This window comes from Bombina bombina, chromosome 2 (assembly GCF_027579735.1).
Source record: "Bombina bombina isolate aBomBom1 chromosome 2, aBomBom1.pri, whole genome shotgun sequence".
Lineage (NCBI taxonomy): Eukaryota > Metazoa > Chordata > Amphibia > Anura > Bombinatoridae > Bombina > Bombina bombina.
The window spans coordinates 994369605-994391329 of record NC_069500.1 but is presented as its reverse complement, the minus strand read 5'-3'; the positions used below and the strand labels follow the sequence as shown (position 1 = coordinate 994391329).

The following is a 21725-nucleotide window of genomic DNA, read 5'->3' as shown; positions in this document are numbered from 1 at the left end:
GGAAGTGGTGAACTTGAGTCAACGGATGTACTTTTCAAACCAAAAAAATTCTTGCGCCAAGAATAACGCAATAAAGTCTAGCATTTGGCACACCCGCGGGCCTAATGCTGTCCGCAATTTGAAAAGAGTAAAAAGTAGTCAATTTGGAAAAAGACTAAACCCTAGGTAAGAAAAAAACATTTCTTAATATGTTTTATTTCCCAAATATGAAACTGACAGTCTGAACAAGGAAATACATGAACTTGACTCATGGCAAATATAAGTACAATACATATATTTAGAACTTTATATAAATGCATAACGTGCCAGACCATAGCTGGGGTGTCTTAAGTAATAAAAAACATACTTACCAAAAAGACACCCATCCACATATAGCAGATAGCCAAATCAGTACTGAAACAGTTATCAGTAGAGGTAATGGTATATGAGAGTATATCGTCGATCTGAAAAGGGAGGTAAGAGATGAATCTCTACGACCGATAACAGAGAACCTATGAAATGGACCCTTGTTAGGGAAATCATTGCATTCAATAGGTGATACTTCCTTCACATCCCTCTGACATTCACTGTACTCTGAGAGGAATCGGGCTTCAAAATGCTGAGAAGTGCATGTTAACGTAGAAATCTTAACACAAACTTGCTTCACCACCTCCATAGGAGGCAAAGTTTTTAAAAACTGAATTGTGGGTGTGGTGAGGGGTGTATTTATAGGCATTTTGAGGCTTGGGAAACTTTGCCCCTCCTGGTAGGATTGTATATCCCATACGTCACTAGCTCATGGACTCTTGCCAATTACATGAAAGAAATAATCCGGACCGGATAAAAGAAAAACAAGCCACCCGCAGGCATCCGCCCAGAAAGAACTATGTCTCCACAGGACCTGTCAAACGGAAACCGTAACCTCCAGAAAAAAAGACTGGGAAAGCTCACAGTAGACCGACCGGGGAGAACACATCCCCACTAGCCTATATTGAAGAACCTTGCGAGAACTGAGAAGTTCTCGGACCATAAAGGAAAGGATCCCCCAATAAGTAAAAAAGTAATTGTAATAGAACATGCAGCCGCACAATCCTATAATGAAAAGAACAACAAGGGGGAACAAACACCCCCGGAGGGAATATTATAGTGCTGTTCACGGTCTGAACACCCGGAATAGGCAGGCAGGTACATAACTGAAGGGAAACTTCAGTGACCTGTAAGCGAATCAGCGTCATTAAAATTTTAAATCAAAAATGTCCCGCCATCTCCGGGGGAAACAATCCACCCTGCGCGGAGGAGACATTAACATAGGGGCCAACCTCAAAAGTAAAAGGAGTATGCGATTGGGAAGGCACCTCCTAAGGAGCAGAGCCCCCAGAGGCCGATGGCTCGGAAGGCCCAGGGTCCCCCCGAGCGACCCGGTAAACTATCCAGGCACGAGACACAAGATTGGCAGACTTTTGATAACAGGGCCAAATTCGGGTCAACATCAGAGGATAACTCAGAACTACAATCCTCATCCGAGGACGACACAGAATCGGATATAAAAATAGTCCCAGCATTGGAATCCTCCATGGCTTAAGACTGCACAAGATAAACAGAGACTGAACCAAAAGCGACTGGCACCTGACATCCACAATGGCTGGGGGCACTCACCACCTCCTATGACCAGACCTCAGTGGAGCCAACTCTTTCTCTGTCAGGAATGCGGAAGGGGAAGAAGACTCACCCAAGCGTAAAAACGCGCCCAGTCACCAGATGCCCTGCAAAATCCCAAAAAGCGCGCCACTAAAGAGCGACAAAACTTGTCCCACAGAAAAAGTTAAGCAAGTCTGAATAAAATAGGCATAACCCGAAGGTAGAGTTCTAGACCGTGTAAACCACAACCGAAAAACAAGCCAATATGTGCCACATAGGCATATGTCTCGGCCGCAGAGCCCCTTATGCAACCGAAGAACAAGCCAATATGTGCCACATAGGCATATGTCTTAGCCGCAGAGCCCCTTATGCACATACACAAGCAGGTTGAATCACATAAGAAACATGATCAAATAAAAACCCCTTCCCCATTCACTAATCCACCCTAAGGGGGAATTATCCCATGATCCCCAGATCGGAGCAGAAAGTGCCTCAGCGAAACCCATAAGTAACTGTCTTAATAATCACATTACAGATAACAGAATAAAATGAAACGATCTTACCGGGATCTACGCCATGGAACACGGCCCTTCAAGTGTGACAAATAGTAGCATCGCCTCCATCATGGACTTGAGAGAAGACAGCATGTAGCAAAACGAAGTTTGGCAACACCAAGTGCTGAAACGGAACTGTGTCGGGATGGTGTCGCAGGGGAAGCTCCCACTGCATCTTTGAACTCTCACTTTCACCCAGGCCCTCCACAAGAGACTGACAGGACTACTTAAAACTCCCGTCCCATGTCGAAGGGTAGCACCTTCCATAAGAGACATATGGAAAAAAATAAATAAAAGTAAAATCATTTTAAAAGAAAACTTCTGACACATCTCTGCCAACCTCCTGGGACGAAAGGCAAAGAATGACTGGGGGATAGGGGAAGTGGGATGAGTATTTATGCCTTTGGCTGATGGGTCTTTGCCTCCTCCTGGTGGCCAGGTTCTTATTTCCCATAAGTAATGAATGCGGCTGTGGACTCTTTCCCATTAGGAAGAAAAATAAATTCACACTTTGAGCTGCCAAGGGTTAATAGGGTAAAGGAATAAAAAGGTTTCTGAGGCCTAATTCTAAAGTTGAAGACACAGGTAAAGCGTAATTGTGTTAGGTTGTGAACCCCCAGTTATGTGGTACCTATAAAGGGAAAGTACTAGTGATAAGCTCCCGGGCTGTCTAGTGCCCAAGTCACTTACATGGACTGATGCACCCCTACACTGTGTCTTACCAGCATGCTGAGGCCTTCTTCTCTCAAAGATTGCTGATACAGTAGAGAGCCCATCCAGTACAAGTAAATATATTACAGATGATACATGCGGATATACCTGCAATCCCTCAGGTGGAGGCTAAGGGATGGTGTCCCTGTAGCGCCTGAGGGCAGTCATGACTGGTAGAATCTTCCCTGAGTGAAGCTGGGAAGGAATACTTGGTCTCAAGTCAGGTCTGAGCTCCCAATAAATGACAGAAAATATTAAAATCTTGCTTGCAGAGCACCTCTCTCAAACTCTCTCCTTGGAGGCTAAGAACTAACTGGGTGGGAAATATTAAAGCTCTTGTGAGGGTTTTTGACCGCCTCCTGGTGGCGTGAAATATATCCTACATGTTTTGGACATTTATCTCATCATCTTAAGAAAGAAACATTTTAGTGTCCATAAAACAGTGTTGCCACCATGTTGTAACATAGGCTTCCTTAATTGCCGAGGCCAGTTAGGGACAGTTATAAATGTGTAACTAAAGTGCAAACGACGACTGTGTGGAATATAGCAGTGTTAAGTCTGCAGTTTGCACTTCCAATTTTAACAGGAACTGGAAAGGAAACTATTTTCAGACTTAAAGGGATACTAAACCCAAATTTTTACTTTCATGATTCAGATAGAGATAAATGTAGCCACCAATCAGCAAGCGCTACCCAGTGTACTGAACCAAAAATGGGCCGTTTACTTAGCTTACATTTCTGCTTTTTCAAATATTTCAAAACTAAGAGAATGAAGAAAAATTGATAATAGGAGTAAATTAGAAAGTTGCTTAAAAACGAAATTTATGCTTACCTGATACATTTCTTTCTTTCTTGACACAGTGAGTCCATGGAATCATCAATTACTGTTGGGAATATCACTCCTGGCCAGCAGGAGGAGGCAAAGAGCACCACAGCAAAGCTGCTAAGTATCACGTCCCTTCCCACAACCCCCAGTCATTCGACCAAAGGAAAAGAAGAGAAAGGAAATAACACAAGGTCAGAGGTGCCTGAGGTTTATATAAAAAACGGTCTTTTAAAAAAAAAAAAAAAACAGGGAGGGCCGTGGACTCCCCGTGTCAAGAAATAAATACATTTATCAGGTAAGCATAAATTTCGTTTTCTTTCTTAAGACACGGTGAGTCCACGGAATCATCAATTACTGTTGGGAATCAATACCCAAGCTAGAGGACACAGATGATTAGGGAGAGCAAGACAGGTAACCTAAACAGAAGGCCCCACTGCCTGCAGAACCTTTCTCCCAAAGGAAGCTTCAGCCGAGGCAAAAGTATCAAATTTATAGAATTTAGAAAAAGTGTGTAAAGAAGACCAGGTCGCAGCCTTACAAATCGGTTCTACAAAGGCCTCATCCTTGAAAGCCCCAGAAGAAGAAACAGACCTAGTGGAGTGAGCTGTAATTCTCTCAGGAGGCTGCTGACTAGCCGTTTCATAAGCCAGACGGATCATACTTCTCAGCCATAATGAAAGAGAAGTAGCCGTAGCTTACAGGCCCTAACGTTTCCCCGAGAAACAAACAAATAAGGCCGAATACTAGTGAAAATCCTTAGTCGCCTGTAAAAAGAACTTCAGAGCACGCACAACATCCAGATTGTGCAACAAGCGCTCCTTAGAACCAGAGAGATTAGGGCATAAGGAAGGAACAACAATTTTCTGATTAATATTCCTGTCCGAAACAACTGTAGGAAGGAACCTAACTTAGTACGAAGAACCATCTTATCAGAAGAAAAATAACATAAGGGGAATCACACTGCAGAGCTGAGAGTTCCGAGACTCTCCGAGCAGAGGAGATGGCAACAAGAAATAAAACCTTCCAGGATAATAACTTAATATCCATGGAATGCATAGGCTCAAACGGAGCCTGCTGCAAAACTCTAAGAATAAGGTTAAGACTACACGGGGGAGTAACAGGTTTAAACACAGGCCTGATTCTTACCAGGGCCTGACAAAAAGATTGCACGTCTGGCAGATCCGCCAGGCACTTATGTAGTAACACCGACAAGGCAGAGATCTGACCCTTCAGAGTACTAGCTGACAAACCTTTCTCCAGACAGTCCTGGAGAAATGCTATAATTTTAGGGATCCTGACCCTACTCCAAGAGTAGTCCTTGGATTCACACCAATAAAGATATTTGCGCCACATCTTATGGTAAATCTTCCTAGTAACAGGCTTGCGAGCCTAAATCATGGTCTCAATGACCGATTCTGAAAACCCACGCTTGGAAAGAACTAAGCGTTCAATCTCTAAGCAGTCAGTTTCAGAGAAACAAGATTTGGTTGGAGGAAGGGACCCTGAAGTAGAAGGTCCTTCCTCAGAGGTAGTCTCCAAGGTAGAAGAGAAGACATCGCCACAAGGTCTGCATACCATATTCTGCTGGGCCACGCGGGGGCTATGAGAATCACTGATGCTCTCTATAGCTTGATACGAGCGATGACTCGTGGAAGGAGAGCAAACAGAGGAAATAGGTATGCCAGCCTGAAATACCAAGTTTGGCATTCTGACGCAACACCATCAGATCCAACTCCGTCACCCACCATTTGATGGTCAAGCTGGAGAACACCTATGGATGGAGATCCTACTCTCCAGGATGAAAAGTCTGTCTGTTCAGAAAATTCTCTCCCCAGTTGTCCACTCCTGGAATGTGGATGGCAGATGGAAAGCAATTGTGATCTTCCGCCAACAGAATAATCCAAGTCACCTCCTTCATGGCTAAGGAACTCAGAGTTCCTCCCTGGTGGTTGATATAAGCCACTGAGGTTATGTTGCCTAACTGGAACCTGATAAACCAGGCTAATGCTTACTGAGGCCAAGCCAGCAGAGCATTATAAATTGCTCTCAACTCTAGGATGTTTATGGGAAGAGCTGACTCCTCCCGAGTCCAGAGTCCCTGCGCCTTTAATGAGTCCCAGACTGCTCCCCAGCCCAGCAGGCTGGCGTCCGTGGTTACAATCACCCAGGAAGGTCTCCGAAAGCATGTTCCCTGAGAGAGATGTTCCTGAGACAGTCGCCATGAAAGAGAATCTCTTGCAGACTGATCCAGATCTATCCGTTGAGACAGATCCATATAATCCCCGTTCCAATGTCTGAAGATGCTTAACTGCAGAGCTCTTTTCTGACCTTTTTCATTGATAGGGAGATTATAATATTCCCTAGGAAAATTACCCTTGTAGCTGGAACAAGGGAGCTCTTTTCACAGATTCACTTTCCATCCGTGGGAACGTAGAAAAAAACAACAAGATCTCTCTATGAGAATTTGCTTGTTAAAAAGATGGCGCCTGAACCAGGATGTCATCCAGATATGGCGCCACTGCAATTCCCCGGGACCTGACCACTGTTAAAATAGCTCCCAGAACCTTTGAGAAGATTCTGGGAACTGTGGCAAGGCTACAAACTGAAAGTGATTGTCCAGAAAGGTGAATCTCAGAATTTTGCAATGATCCATGTGAATAGGAACATGAAGATACGTCCTTTGGGACTAAGGTCGTCATGAACTGACCCTCAGGACCAAAGGTAGAATGGAACGTATAGTTTCCATCTTGAAGGACGGTACTCTAAGAAACTTGTTTAGACACTCCAAGTATAGAATTGGACGGAAAGTGCCTTCTTTCTTTGGAACCACAAACAGGTTGGAATATAATCCCAGACCCTGTTCCTGAACTGGAACTATCACTCCCAGGTCGGACAGGTCCTGTACACAGTTTAAGAATGCCTCTCTTTTTATCTGGTCTACAGATAATCTTGAGAGGTGGAACCTGTCTCTGGGAGGAAAAGTTTGAACTCTAACTTGTAACCCTGGGATACTATGTCCACAGCCCAAGGATCTGGGATATCCCGCAACCAAGCCATAGAGAAGTGAGAGTCTGCCCCCCCACTTGATCCGATACCGGATCGGGGCAAATCCTTTATGCTGATTTGGAATCAGCTGAGGGTTTCTTTTATTGCTTCCCCTTGTTCCAAAACTGATTGGGTTTCCAAGAAGGCTTGGACTGTTCCTGCTTGGTAGAGGGCAGGAAAGGCTACCTCTGAAGATACGAAAGGAACGAAAATTACTCTGATGTCCTTTCGGTCTATTCTTATCTTGAGGCAGGAAAGATTCTTTACCACCCGTGATATCGGAAATTATTTCTGCCAGAGCAGGACCAAACAAAGTCTTACCTTTGTAAGGGATCGTCAAAAGATTGGATTTAGGTGAAACATTTGCTGACCAAGATTTTAACCAAAATACCTTGTGGGCTAGGACTGCGAAACCAGATATTTTGGCCCCCAGCTTGATGACCTACAAAGAGGCGTCAGTAATAAAGGAATTGGCTATCTTAAGAGCCTTAATCCTGTCTCCTCCAAAGGAGTCTGTTTGAAACGACTCATACAAGGCATTGAACCAATAGGCTCCCCTCACTTGTCACAGTGGCAATACATACTGCCAGTTGGCATTGTAAACCTTGATGAACATACACCTCCTCCTTGTACCGCAGGCAAAGAGAATGACTGGGGGTTGTGGGAAGGGAAGTGATACTTAACAGCTTTGCTGTGGTGCTCTTTGCCTCCTCCTGCTGGCCAGGAGTGATATTCCCAACAGTAAATGATGATTCCGTGGACTCACTGTGTCTTAGGAAAGAAATTGTATGCTCTATCTGAATCATAAAAGAAAAAAATTGGGTTTAGTATCCCTTTAAATTAATGTAAAATGGGACAATAATATTGAAAGCATACCGCAGGGGTGTTTTTTTTTTTTTTTTTTTTTTTACTACTTGCTAAAAGAAGCCCAGGTAATAACCGGGCCATAGAACAAGCCACTGAGCTAGTGTTCGTTCCTTGCAGACTGCTTTTTCTGAATGTATTTGTATTATGACCTTGGGGAAAGTCTCCCTAAGGGTTACGGGGGAAACCAGGCGTGGTCTCTCTGCCCTATGTGCTTAGAGGGATATCACTGCACCTCAATGACGAGGCCCAAAAAAAGGCCGAAACGATCACCTGGGGTTGCCATTTCCCTTGTTCAGAGGAGAATTGCCTGGTATTTAGGGGGCTGGACTGACCTTGTTCGGCAGGATCAGAAAGATATACTTCAGGACAGTTTTTCTGTGTGAAAAGCACAATTGGGGCATAGAACAAGCCACTGAGCTGCTGTTCGTTCCTGGCAGACTGCTTCACTTTCTGCATGTATTTTTTTTTACTATTCCTAATGAAATATTTTGCCTTACAATCTCAAAGTGTATAATATATCCCTTTAAATCGTACAAGAAAAGCACTTTGGGTTGAAGCAAACCTACAGTTCACACTACCTTGGAAAAGAGAGAAACAAATAAGAAAAGCCAGTGCAGAAGAGTGGGGTACATAAAGGACAAGGGGAAGCACCATGACAAACTTTAACCTATTCCAAGAAGTCATAAGACTACATTTCCCATCAGGTCTCAAATATGAGATCACAAGTGTAAGAGAGAAACTAATACCGTAAGTAAAATCTAAGTACTGTATATTTGGATCTTCTTCTGGTAACCTGTCTGCCATGTGGTCTTCTAAACAGATGTTAAGAGTTTAATACAACAAAATATTCTGATGGCTGCAGTATTTAACAGTCAAATGAGAAAGAAAATTAATTTACAATGAGAAAACAAAATTTATGCTTACCTGATAAATGTATTTCTCTTGTAGTGTGTTCAGTCCACGGGTCATCCATTACTTATGGGATATATTCTCCTTCCCAACAGGAAGTTGCAAGAGGATCACCCAAGCAGAGCTGCTATATAGCTCCTCCCCTCACATGTCATATCCAGTCATTCGACCGAAACAAGACGAGAAAGGAGAAACTATAGGGTGCAGTGGTGACTGGAGTTTTAATTAAAATTTAGAACTGCCTCAAAAAGACAGGGCGGGCCGTGGACTGAACACACTACAAGAGAAATAAATTTATCAGGTAAGCATAAATTATGTTTTCTCTTGTTAAGTGTGTTCAGTCCACGGGTCATCCATTACTTATGGGATACCAATACCAAAGCTAAAGTACACGGATGATGGGAGGGACAAGGCAGGAACATTAAACAGAAGGAACCACTGCCTGTAGAACCTTTCTCCCAAAAACAGCCTCCGAAGAAGCAAAAGTGTCAAATTTGTAAAATTTTGAAAAGGTATGAAGTGAAGACCAAGTTGCAGCCTTGCAAATCTGTTCAACAGAGGCCTCATTCTTAAAGGCCCAGGTGGAAGCTACAGCTCTAGTGGAATGAGCTGTAATTCTTTTAGGGGGCTGCTGTCCAGCAGTCTCATAGGCTAAACGAATTATCCTACGAAGCCAAAAAGAGAGAGAGGTGGCCGAAGCCTTTTGACCTCTCCTCTGTCCAGAATAAACGACAAACAGAGAAGAAGTTTGCCGAAAATCTTTAGTTGCCTGTAAGTAGAACTTCAGGGCACGGACTACATCCAGATTATGCAAAAGACGTTCCTTCTTTGAAGAAGGATTAGGACATAATGATGGAACAACAATCGCTTGATTGATATTCCTGTTAGAAACTACCTTAGGTAAAAACCCAGGTTTAGTACGCAGAACAACCTTGTCTGAATGAAAAATCAGATAAGGAGAATCACAATGTAAGGCAGATAACTCAGAGACTCTTCGAGCCGAGGAAATAGCCATCAAAAACAGAACTTTCCAAGAAAACAGCTTAATATCAATGGAATGAAGGAGTTCAAACGGAACACCTTGAAGAACTTTAAGAACTAAGTTTAAGCTCCACGGCGGAGCAACAGTCTTAAACACAGGCTTAATCCTAGCTAAAGCCTGACAAAAAGCCTGAACGTCTGGAACTTCTGCCAGACGTTTGTGTAAAAGAATAGACAGAGCAGAAATCTGTCCCTTTAACGAACTAGCAGATAAACCCTTTTCTAAACCCTCTTGTAGAAAGGACAATATCCTAGGAATCCTGACCTTACTCAATGAGTAACTCTTGGATTCACACCAATATAAATATTTACGCCATATCTTATGGTAAATTTTTCTGGTAACAGGTTTCCGAGCCTGTATTAATGTATCAATAACCGACTCCGAGAAACCACGCTTTGATAGAATCAAGCGTTCAATCTCCATGCAGTCAGCCTCAGAGAAATTAGGCTTGGATGGTTGAAAGGACCCTGAATTAGAAGGTCCTGCCTCAGAGGCAGAGACCATGGTGGACAGGACGACATGTCCACTAGGTCTGCACACCAGGTCCTGCGTGGCCACGCAGGCGCTATCAAAATCACTGATGCTCTCTCCTGTTTGATCCTGGCAATCAATCGAGGCAGCAACGGAAACAGAGAAAACACATAAGCCATCTTGAAACCCCAAGGGGCTGCTAGAGCATCTATCAGCACCGCTCCCGGGTCCCTGGATCTGGATCCGTAACAAGGAAGCTTGGCGTTTTGGCAAGACGCCATGAGATCCAGTTCTGGTTTGCCCCAACGATGAATCAGTTGAGCAAAGACCTCCGGATGAAGTTCCCACTCCCCCGGATGAAAAGTCTGGCGACTTAGAAAGTCCGCCTCCCAGTTCTCCACGCCTGGGATGTGGATCGCTGACAGGTGGCAAGAGTGAGACTCTGCCCAGCAAATTATCTTTGAGACTTCTAACATCGCTAGGGAACTCCTGGTTCCCCCTTGATGGTTGATGTAAGCCACAGTCGTGATGTTGTCCGACTGAAATCTGATGAACCTCAGTGTTGCTAACTGAGGCCAAGCTAGAAGAGCATTGAATATTGCTCTTAATTCCAGAATATTTATTGGGAGGAGTTTCTCCTCCTGAGTCCACGATCCCTGAGCCTTCAGGGAGTTCCAGACTGCGCCCCAGCCTAGTAGGCTGGCATCTGTTGTTACAATCGTCCAATCTGGCCTGCGAAAAGTCATTCCTTTGGACAGATGAACCCGCGACAACCACCAGAGAAGAGAATCTCTGGCCTCCTGGTCCAGATTCAGTAGAGGGGACAGATCTGAATAATCCCCATTCCACTGACTTAGCATGCATAATTGCAGCGGTCTGAGATGCAGGCGCGCAAATGGCACTATGTCCATTGCCGCGACCATTAAGCCGATTACTTCCATGCACTGAGCTACTGATGGCCTTGGAATGGAATGAAGGACACGGCAAGCATTTAGAATCTTTGATAACCTGGACTTCGTCAGGTAAATCTTCATCTCTACAGAATCTATCAGAGTCCCTAGAAAAGGAACCCTTGTGAGTGGTAACGGAGAACTCTTTTCCACGTTCACTTTCCACCCATGCGACCTCAGAAATGCAAGAACTATCTCTGTATGAGACTTTGCATTTTGAAAACTCGACGCTTGTATCAGAATGTCGTCTAGGTACGGAGCCACCGCTATGCCTCGCGGTCTTAGTACCGCCAGAAGTGAGCCCAGAACCTTTGTAAAAATTCTCGGGGCCGTAGCTAACCCGAAGGGAAGAGCTACAAACTGGTAATGCCTGTCTAGAAAGGCAAACCTTAGGTACTGATAATGATCTTTGTGAATCGGTATGTGAAGGTAGGCATCCTTTAAGTCCACTGTGGTCATATACTGACCCTCTTGGATCATGGGTAGGATGGTTCGAATAGTTTCCATTTTGAACGATGGAACCCTTAGGAACTTGTTTAAGATCTTTAGGTCCAAGATTGGTCTGAAGGTTCCCTCTTTTTTGGGAACCACAAACATATTTGAGTAAAACCCTTGCCCTTGTTCCGTTCGCGGAACTGGGTGGATCACTCCCATTACTAAGAGGTCTTGTACACATTGTAGAAATGCCTCTTTCTTTATTAGGTTTGTTGATAACCTTGACAGATGAAATCTCCCTTGTGGAGGAGAAGCTTTGAAGTCCAGAAGGTATCCCTGAGATATGATCTCCAACGTCCAGGGATCCTGGACATCTCTTGCCCAAGCCTGGGCAAAGAGAGAGAGTCTGCCCCCCACTAGATCCGTTTCCGGATAGGGGGCCCTTCCTTCATGCTGTCTTAGGGGCAGAAGTAGGCTTTCTGGCCTGCTTGCCCTTGTTCCAGGACTGGTTGCTTTTCCAACCCTGTCTGTATTGAGCAGCAGTTCCTTCCTGTTTTGGAGCGGAGGAAGTTGATGCTGCTCCTGCCTTGAAATTACGAAAGGCACGAAAATTAGACTGTTTGGCCTTTGATTTGGCCCTATCCTGAGGAAGGGAGTGACCCTTACCTCCAGTAATGTCAGCAATAATTTCTTTCAAGCCGGGCCCGAATAAGGTTTGCCCTTTGAAAGGAATATTAAGCAATTTAGATTTAGAAGTCACATCTGCTGACCAGGATTTAAGCCATAGCGCTCTGCGCGCCTGGATGGCAAATCCGGAGTTCTTAGCCGTTAGTTTGGTTAAGTGCACAACGGCATCCGAAACGAATGCATTAGCTAGCTTAAGTGCTTTAAGCTTGTTCATGATCTCATCCAATGGTGCTGTGCGAATAGCCTCTTCTAGAGACTCAAACCAGAAAGCCGCCGCAGCAGTGACGGGCGCAATGCATGCAAGGGGCTGTAATATAAAACCTTGTTGAACAAACATTTTCTTAAGGTAACTTTCTAATTTTTTATCCATTGGATCTGAGAAAGCACAACTATCCTCCACCGGGATAGTGGTGCGCTTAGCTAAAGTAGAAACTGCTCCCTCCACCTTAGGGACCGTCTGCCATAAGTCTCGTGTGGTAGCGTCTATTGGGAACATTTTTCTAAATATCGGAGGAGGGGAAAAGGGCACACCGGGTCTATCCCACTCCTTGCTAATAATCTCTGTAAGCCTTTTAGGTATAGGAAAAACGTCAGTACACACCGGCACCGCATAGTATTTATCCAGCCTACATAACTTCTCTGGGATTGCGACCGTGTCACAATCATTCAGAGCCGCTAACACCTCCCCTAGCAATACACGGAGGTTCTCAAGCTTAAATTTAAAATTTGAAATTTCTGAATCCGGTCTCCCTGGATCAGATCCGTCACCCACAGAATGAAGCTCTCCATCCTCATGTTCTGCAAATTGTGACGCAGTATCGGACATGGCTCTCGTGTCATCAGCGCGCTCTGTCCTTAACCCAGAGCTATCGCGCTTGCCTCTTAACTCAGGCAAATTAGATAATACTTCTTTCATAACATTAGCCATATCTTGCAAAGTGATTTGTAAGGGCCTTGATGTACTTGGCGCCACAACATCACGCACCTCCTGAGCGGGAGGCGCAGGTACTGACACGTGAGGAGAGTTAGGCGGCATAACTTCCCCCTCGATGTCTTGTGATAATTTCTTTACCGGTAAAGACTGACCTTTATTTAAAGTAATATCAATACAATTGGTACACATATTTCTATTGGGCTCCACATTGGCTTTTAAACATAATGAACAAGCAGATTCATCAGTATCAGACATGTTTAAACAGACTAGCAATGAGGCTAGCAAGCTTGGAAATTACTTTCAGAAAATTTTCAAGCAATGTAAAAACGCTGCTGCGCTTTTAAAAACACAAAAAGACAATTACAGTTGAAATAACAATGAACTAATTCAGTTACAGCAACCAAATCTTTACATTAAATGTATGAAATTAGCAGAGGATTGCACCCACTAGCAAAAGGATGATTAACCCCTTAATACCCAAAAACGGATAATCAATATAACAGTTAACGTTTTTATCACAGTCAAACACACTGTCACAGGTCTGCTGTGACTGATTACCTCCCTCAAATATAAATTTTGAAGACCCCTGAGCTCTCTGGAGACGTCCTGGATCAAGGAGGAAGAAACAGGAAGACTATGATTGAATTTTAACTGCGCAACAAGGCGCTAACAAAAAGCCCCTCCCACTCATATTACAACAGTGGGAGACCAGCTATAACGGTTTCTATGCAGAAATATACGTTAGCCATGTGGAAAAAATCATGTGGAAAAAATCATGATAAAGAGATTTATCACCAAAGTACCTCACAAAACGATTAACATGCCAGTAAACGTTTTAAAAAACAACATTTCAGATGTTGTGTAAAGTTATCACTAAGCCTGCTACCAGTCGCTTCTACTGCAGTTAAGGCTCATACATTATTTCAGTATTATCAGTATTTTTTCAGTCAAATTCTATTCCCTAGAAAATAACTCTACTGTGCATACATTTACCAGCCTGATACCAGTCGCTACTACTGCATTTTAGGCTGTACTTACATCATATGGGTATCGGCAGTATTTTCTTAGTCAATTCCATTCCTAGAAAATATTTTACTGCACATACCTCATTTGCAGGTGACCCCGCATGCTATTCCCTTTTCTGAAGTTACCCCACTCCTCAGAATGTGCGAGAACAGCCAGTGGATTCTTAGTTACGTCTGCTAAGATCATAGAAAACGCAGGCAGATTCTTCTTCTAAATACTGCCTGAGAGAAATAACAGCACACTCCGGTGCCATTTAAAATAACAAACTTTTGATTGAAGAATAATTAAGTAAAAAACTCCTAACTCCTCTCACGACCTCCTTCTTTGTTGAGAGTTGCAAGAGAATGACTGGGTATGACATGTGAGGGGAGGAGCTCTGCTTGGGTGATCCTCTTGCAACTTCCTGTTGGGAAGGAGAATATATCCCATAAGTAATGGATGACCCGTGGACTGAACACACTTAACAAGAGAAATTAAAATTACATTCCTTTATTAAGGGCTAACATTTCTCTCACTAAGGCATTCTAAAACCCAGCATTAGTAGACAACCTAGATTGCAGTTAGAACATACATGCATAGAGGAAAACAGAATTTATGTTTACCTGATAAATTACTTTCTCCAACGGTGTGTCCGGTCCACGGCGTCATCCTTACTTGTGGGATATTCTCCTCCCCAACAGGAAATGGCAAAGAGCCCAGCAAAGCTGGTCACATGATCCCTCCTAGGCTCCGCCTTCCCCAGTCATTCGACCGACGTAAAGGAGGAATATTTGCATAGGAGAAATCATATGATACCGTGGTGACTGTAGTTAAAGAAAATAAATTATCAGACCTGATTAAAAAACCAGGGCGGGCCGTGGACCGGACACACCGTTGGAGAAAGTAATTTATCAGGTAAACATAAATTCTGTTTTCTCCAACATAGGTGTGTCCGGTCCACGGCGTCATCCTTACTTGTGGGAACCAATACCAAAGCTTTAGGACACGGATGAAGGGAGGGAGCAAATCAGGTCACCTAAATGGAAGGCACCACGGCTTGCAAAACCTTTCTCCCAAAAATAGCCTCAGAAGAAGCAAAAGTATCAAACTTGTAAAATTTGGTAAAAGTGTGCAGTGAAGACCAAGTCGCTGCCTTACATATCTGATCAACAGAAGCCTCGTTCTTGAAGGCCCATGTGGAAGCCACAGCCCTAGTGGAATGAGCTGTGATTCTTTCAGGAGGCTGCCGTCCGGCAGTCTCATAAGCCAATCTGATGATGCTTTTAATCCAAAAAGAGAGAGAGGTAGAAGTTGCTTTTTGACCTCTCCTTTTACCAGAATAAACAACAAACAAGGAAGATGTTTGTCTAAAATCCTTTGTAGCATCTAAATAGAATTTTAGAGCGCGAACAACATCCAAATTGTGCAACAAACGTTCCTTCTTTGAAACTGGATTCGGACACAAAGAAGGCACGACTATCTCCTGGTTAATGTTTTTGTTAGAAACAACTTTCGGAAGAAAACCAGGTTTAGTACGTAAAACCACCTTATCTGCATGGAACACCAGATAAGGAGGAGAACACTGCAGAGCAGATAATTCTGAAACTCTTCTAGCAGAAGAAATTGCAACCAAAAACAAAACTTTCCAAGATAATAACTTAATATCAACGGAATGTAAGGGTTCAAACGGAACCCCCTGAAGAACTGAAAGAACTAAATTGAGACTCCAAGGAGGAGTCAAAGGTTTGAAAACAGGCTTGATTCTAACCAGAGCCTGAACAAAGGCTTGAACATCTGGCACAGCTGCCAGCTTTTTGTGAAGTAACACAGACAAGGCAGAAATCTGTCCCTTCAAGGAACTTGCAGATAATCCTTTCTCCAATCCTTCTTGAAGAAAGGATAGAATCTTAGGAATTTTTACCTTGTCCCAAGGGAATCCTTTAGATTCACACCAACAGATATATTTTTTCCATATTTTGTGGAAATTTTTTCTAGTTACAGGCTTTCTGGCCTGAACAAGAGTATCAATAACAGAATCTGAGAACCCTCGCTTTGATAAGATCAAGCGTTCAATCTCCAAGCAGTCAGTTGGAGTGAGACCAGATTCGGATGTTCGAACGGACCTTGAACAAGAAGGTCTCGTCTCAAAGGTAGCTTCCATGGTGGAGCCGATGACATATTCACCAGGTCTGCATACCAAGTCCTGCGTGGCCACGCAGGAGCTATCAAGATCACCGATGCCCTCTCCTGATTGATCCTGGCTACCAGCCTGGGGATGAGAGGAAACGGCGGGAATACATAAGCTAGTTTGAAGGTCCAAGGTGCTACTAGTGCATCTACTAGAGTCGCCTTGGGATCCCTGGATCTGGACCCGTAGCAAGGAACCTTGAAGTTCTGACGAGAGGCCATCAGATCCATGTCTGGAATGCCCCACAGTTGAGTAATGTGGGCAAAGATTTCCGGATGGAGTTCCCACTCCCCCGGATGTAATGTCTGACGACTCAGAAAATCCGCTTCCCAATTTTCCACTCCTGGGATGTGGATTGCAGACAAGTGGCAGGAGTGAGTCTCCGCCCATTGAATGATTTTGGTCACTTCTTCCATCGCCAGGGAACTCCTTGTTCCCCCCTGATGGTTGATGTACGCAACAGTCATGTTGTCTGATTGAAACCGTATGAACTTGGCCTTTGCTAGCTGAGGCCAAGCCTTGAGAGCATTGAGTATCGCTCTCAGTTCCAGAATATTTATCGGTAGAAGAGATTCTTCCCGAGACCAAAGACCCTGAGCTTTCAGGGGTCCCCAGACCGCGCCCCAGCCCATCAGACTGGCGTCGGTCGTGACAATGACCCACTCTGGTCTGCGGAAGCTCATCCCCTGTGACAGGTTGTCCAGGGACAGCCACCAACGGAGTGAATCTCTGGTCCTCTGATTTAGAAGTTTTGTTTTTCTGGCCTCTGTCAGAAAAATCCTCATTTCTAAGGAGTCTATTATTGTTCCCAAGAAGGGAACCCTCGTTGACGGAGATAGAGAACTCTTTTCACTTTCCATCCGTGAGATCTGAGAAAGGCCAGGACAATGTCCGTGTGAGCCTTTGCTAGAGGAAGGGACGACGCTTGAATCAGAATGTCGTCCAAGTAAGGTACTACTGCAATGCCCCTTGGTCTTAGCACCGCTAGAAGGGACCCTAGTACCTTTGTGAAAATCCTTGGAGCAGTGGCTAATCCGAACGGAAGTGCCACGAACTGGTAATGCTTGTCCAGGAATGCGAACCTTAGGAACCGATGATGTTCCTTGTGGATAGGAATATGTAGATACGCATCCTTTAAATCCACCGTGGTCATGAATTGACCTTCCTGGATGGAAGGAAGAATTGTTCGAATGGTTTCCATTTTGAACGATGGAACCTTGAGAAACTTGTTTAGGATCTTGAGATCGAAGATTGGTCTGAACGTTCCCTCTTTTTTGGGAACTACGAACAGATTGGAGTAGAACCCCATCCCTTGTTCTCCTAATGGAACAGGATGAATCACTCCCATTTTTAACAGGTCTTCTACACAATGTAAGAATGCCTGTTTTTTTATGTGGTCTGAAGACAATTGAGACCTGTGGAACCTCCCCCTTGGGGGAAGCCCTTTGAATTCCAGAAGATAACCTTGGGAGACTATTTCTAGCGCCCAAGGATCCAGAACATCTCTTGCCCAAGCCTGAGCGAAGAGAGAGAGTCTGCCCCCCACCAGATCCGGTCCCGGATCGGGGGCCAACATCTCATGCTGTCTTGGTAGCAGTGGCAGGTTTCTTGGCCTGCTTTCCCTTGTTCCAGCCTTGCATTGGTCTCCAGGCTGGCTTGGCTTGAGAAGTATTACCCTCTTGCTTAGAGGACGTAGCACTTGGGGCTGGTCCGTTTCTACGAAAGGGACGAAAATTAGGTTTATTTTTGGCCTTGAAAGACCTATCCTGAGGAAGGGCGTGGCCCTTGCCCCCAGTGATATCAGAGATAATCTCTTTCAAGTCAGGGCCAAACAGCGTTTTCCCCTTGAAAGGAATGTTAAGCAATTTGTTCTTGGAAGACGCATCCGCTGACCAAGATTTTAACCAAAGCGCTCTGCGCGCCACAATAGCAAACCCAGAATTTTTCGCCGCTAACCTAGCCAATTGCAAAGTGGCGTCTAGGGTGAAAGAATTAGCCAATTTGAGAGCACGGATTCTGTCCATAATCTCCTCATAAGAAGGAGAATTACTAGTGATCGCCTTTTCTAGCTCATCGAACCAGAAACACGCGGCTGTAGTGACAGGGACAATGCATGAAATTGGTTGTAGAAGGTAACCTTGCTGAACAAACATCTTTTTAAGCAAACCTTCTAATTTTTTATCCATAGGATCTTTGAAAGCACAACTATCTTCTATGGGTATAGTGGTGCGTTTGTTTAGAGTAGAAACCGCCCCCTCGACCTTGGGGACTGTCTGCCATAAGTCCTTTCTGGGGTCGACCATAGGAAACAATTTTTTAAATATGGGGGGAGGGACGAAAGGTATACCGGGCCTTTCCCATTCTTTATTTACAATGTCCGCCACCCGCTTGGGTATAGGAAAAGCTTCGGGGGGCCCCGGGACCTCTAGGAACTTGTCCATTTTACATAGTTTCTCTGGGATGACCAAATTCTCACAATCATCCAGAGTGGATAACACCTCCTTAAGCAGAGCGCGGAGATGTTCCAACTTAAATTTAAATGTAATCACATCAGGTTCAGCTTGTTGAGAAATTTTCCCTGAATCTGAAATTTCTCCCTCAGACAAAACCTCCCTGGCCCCCTCAGACTGGTGTAGGGGCCCTTCAGAAACAATATCATCAGCGTCCTCATGCTCTTCAGTATTTTCTAAAACAGAGCAGTCGCGCTTTCGCTGATAAGTGGGCATTTTGGCTAAAATGTTTTTGATAGAATTATCCATTACAGCCGTTAATTGTTGCATAGTAAGGAGTATTGGCGCGCTAGATGTACTAGGGGCCTCTTGTGTGGGCAAGACTGGTGTAGACGAAGGAGGGGATGATGCAGTACCATGCTTACTCCTCTCACTTGAGGAATCATCTTGGGCATCATTTTCTCTAAATTTTGTGTCACATAAATCACATCTATTTAAATGAGAAGGGACCTTGGCTTCCCCACATTCAGAACACAGTCTATCTGGCAGTTCAGACATGTTAAACAGGCATAAACTTGATAACAAAGTACAAAAAACGTTTTAAAATAAAACCGTTACTGTCACTTTAAATTTTAAACTGAACACACTTTATTACTGCAATTGCGAAAAAGTATGAAGGAATTGTTCAAAATTCACCAAAATTTCACCACAGTGTCTTAAAGCCTTAAAAGTATTGCACACCAAATTTGGAAGCTTTAACCCTTAAAATAACGGAACCGGAGCCGTTTTTATATTTAACCCCTTTACAGTCCCTGGTATCTGCTTTGCTGAGACCCAACCAAGCCCAAAGGGGAATACGATACCAAATGACGCCTTCAGAAAGTCTTTTCTATGTATCAGAGCTCCTCACACATGCATCTGCATGTCATGCTTCTCAAAAACAAGTGCGCAATACAGACGCGAAAATGAGACTCTGCCTATGATTAGGGAAAGCCCCTAGAGAATAAGGTGTCCAATACAGTGCCTGCCGGTATTTTACAAAATTCCCAAGATTAAAATAATTCCTCAAGGCTATGGAGTATAAAATATGTTTATATATAAATCGATTTAGCCCAGAAAATGTCTACAGTCTTAAAAAGCCCTTGTGAAGCCCTTATTTACTGTCTGTAATAAAATGGCTTACCGGATCCCATAGGGAAAATGACAGCTTCCAGCATACCTCAAGCAGCAAAAGTCTGCTCACTGTTCCCCCAACTGAAGTTAATTCCTCTCAACAGTCCTGTGTGGAACAGCCATCGATTTTAGTAACGGTTGCTAAAATCATTTTCCTCTTACAAACAGAAATCTTCATCTCTTTTCTGTTTCAGAGTAAATAGTACATACCAGCACTATTTTAAAATAACAAACTCTTGATTGAATAATAAAAACTACAGTTAAACACTAAAAAACTCTAAGCCATCTCCGTGGAGATGTTGCCTGTACAACGGCAAAGAGAATGACTGGGGAAGGCGGAGCCTAGGAGGGATCATGTGACCAGCTTTGCTGGGCTCTTTGCCATTTCCTGTTGGGGAGGAGAATATCCCACAAGTAAGGATGACGCCGTGGACCGGACACACCTATGTTGGAGAAATCAAATCATTGTAAGCAGTTTAATGTAGGCTATATACAAACTAAAACTGCTAATCTATTCCTTGCAGCACAAAAAGTCTGTTAACTTTCTTTTGGATGGTGCACTGACAAAATGCAGACAGACATTTGGCAGACAGCATTCTGTCAGACGGACATTTGGCCGACGGACAGAATGCCGAAGCATGTTCCGATTTCGGCCGAGGGCAGATACGCTCCAAAGTGCTCTGTTCTAATCAGAGCCTCGGGCGCCGCAACTGCCTCTGGGAACCTTACCATGGGTCCCAGTCTGCACGTCTTGTAATTCTCTGTCTGGGAAATTATCTATTGAATCTATCTATTTATCTATCAAATCTATTGCATCTATGTATCTATCGCATCTATTTATCGCATCTATGTATTTATCTATCATATCTATCTATTTCATGGCCGAACTGTTATCTGACAGCCAAATGTCCGTCCACGCTTTTGGATATGAGTAGAGCCCTCTCATGATTGAATGTCTTTATTAAAAGCCTGCACAGGACTAGTGTATTGTCTTTCAGCATCTCTTACTACACAGGATTATCAACAGAAGAAAAAAAAAAAAAAGGATTGTGTCTTTGGTACTTACCCATATTTGCCAAAAGGCAAGTGATTGCTTGCACATCTGCTCCCGCAAACACATCAGACAATGAAGTCACCACAGGCAAACACAGCGTGTGCACTCGAATTCTGCGCTGCCCTGTGCAGAAAGCAAAAATTGTATTAACTATTTTGTAAAACTCTAATTTAAAACTTACAAGTTTACTAGAATATTGTCATAAATGCAATAATATTTAAGGGAACAAAAACATAATTTATGCTTACCTGATAAATTTATTTATTTCCTTATATAGTGAGTCCACGGAATCATTAATTACTAGTGGGAATATCCCTCTTGGCCAGCAGGAGGCAGCAAAGAGCACCACAGAAAAGCTGTTAAATATCACTCCCTAACCCATAACCTCCAGTCATTCGACCAGAAGCAAAGGAGAAAGGAAGTAACAAAGTTGCAGAGGTGTCTGAGGATTAAATAAAAATAAACAGTCTGAGAATAAAGGGTGGGCCGTGGACTCACTATATCCGGAAATAAATACATTTATCAGGTAAGCATAAATTATGTTTTCTTTCCTAAGATATAGTGAGTCCACGGAATCATTAATTACTAGTGGGAATCAATACCCAAGCTAGAGGACACAGATGATTAGGGAGCGACAAGACAGTTAGCCTAAACAGAAGGCACCACTGCTTGAAGGACCTTTCTCCCCAAAACATCCTCTGCTGAAGCAAAAGTATAAAATTTTAAATATTTTGAAAAAGTGTGTAAAGATGACCAAGTGGCAGCCTTGCAAATCTGATCTGCAGAAGCACCATTCTTAAAAGCCCAA

The 21725-nt window shown here is 43.7% G+C and overlaps 1 protein-coding gene across 1 annotated transcript in view; it reads right to left on the bottom strand.

The window, feature by feature from the left end:
• The window catches only part of SEC24B (SEC24 homolog B, COPII coat complex component), a 521322-nt gene that overhangs the window by 104492 nt on the left and 395105 nt on the right, over positions 1 to 21725 (bottom strand). Inside the window, exon 18 of the mRNA XM_053700185.1 lies at positions 20930 to 21040. Coding sequence (XP_053556160.1) covers positions 20930 to 21040 — 111 coding nt within the window. The remainder of the gene's footprint in view (positions 1 to 20929; positions 21041 to 21725) is intronic.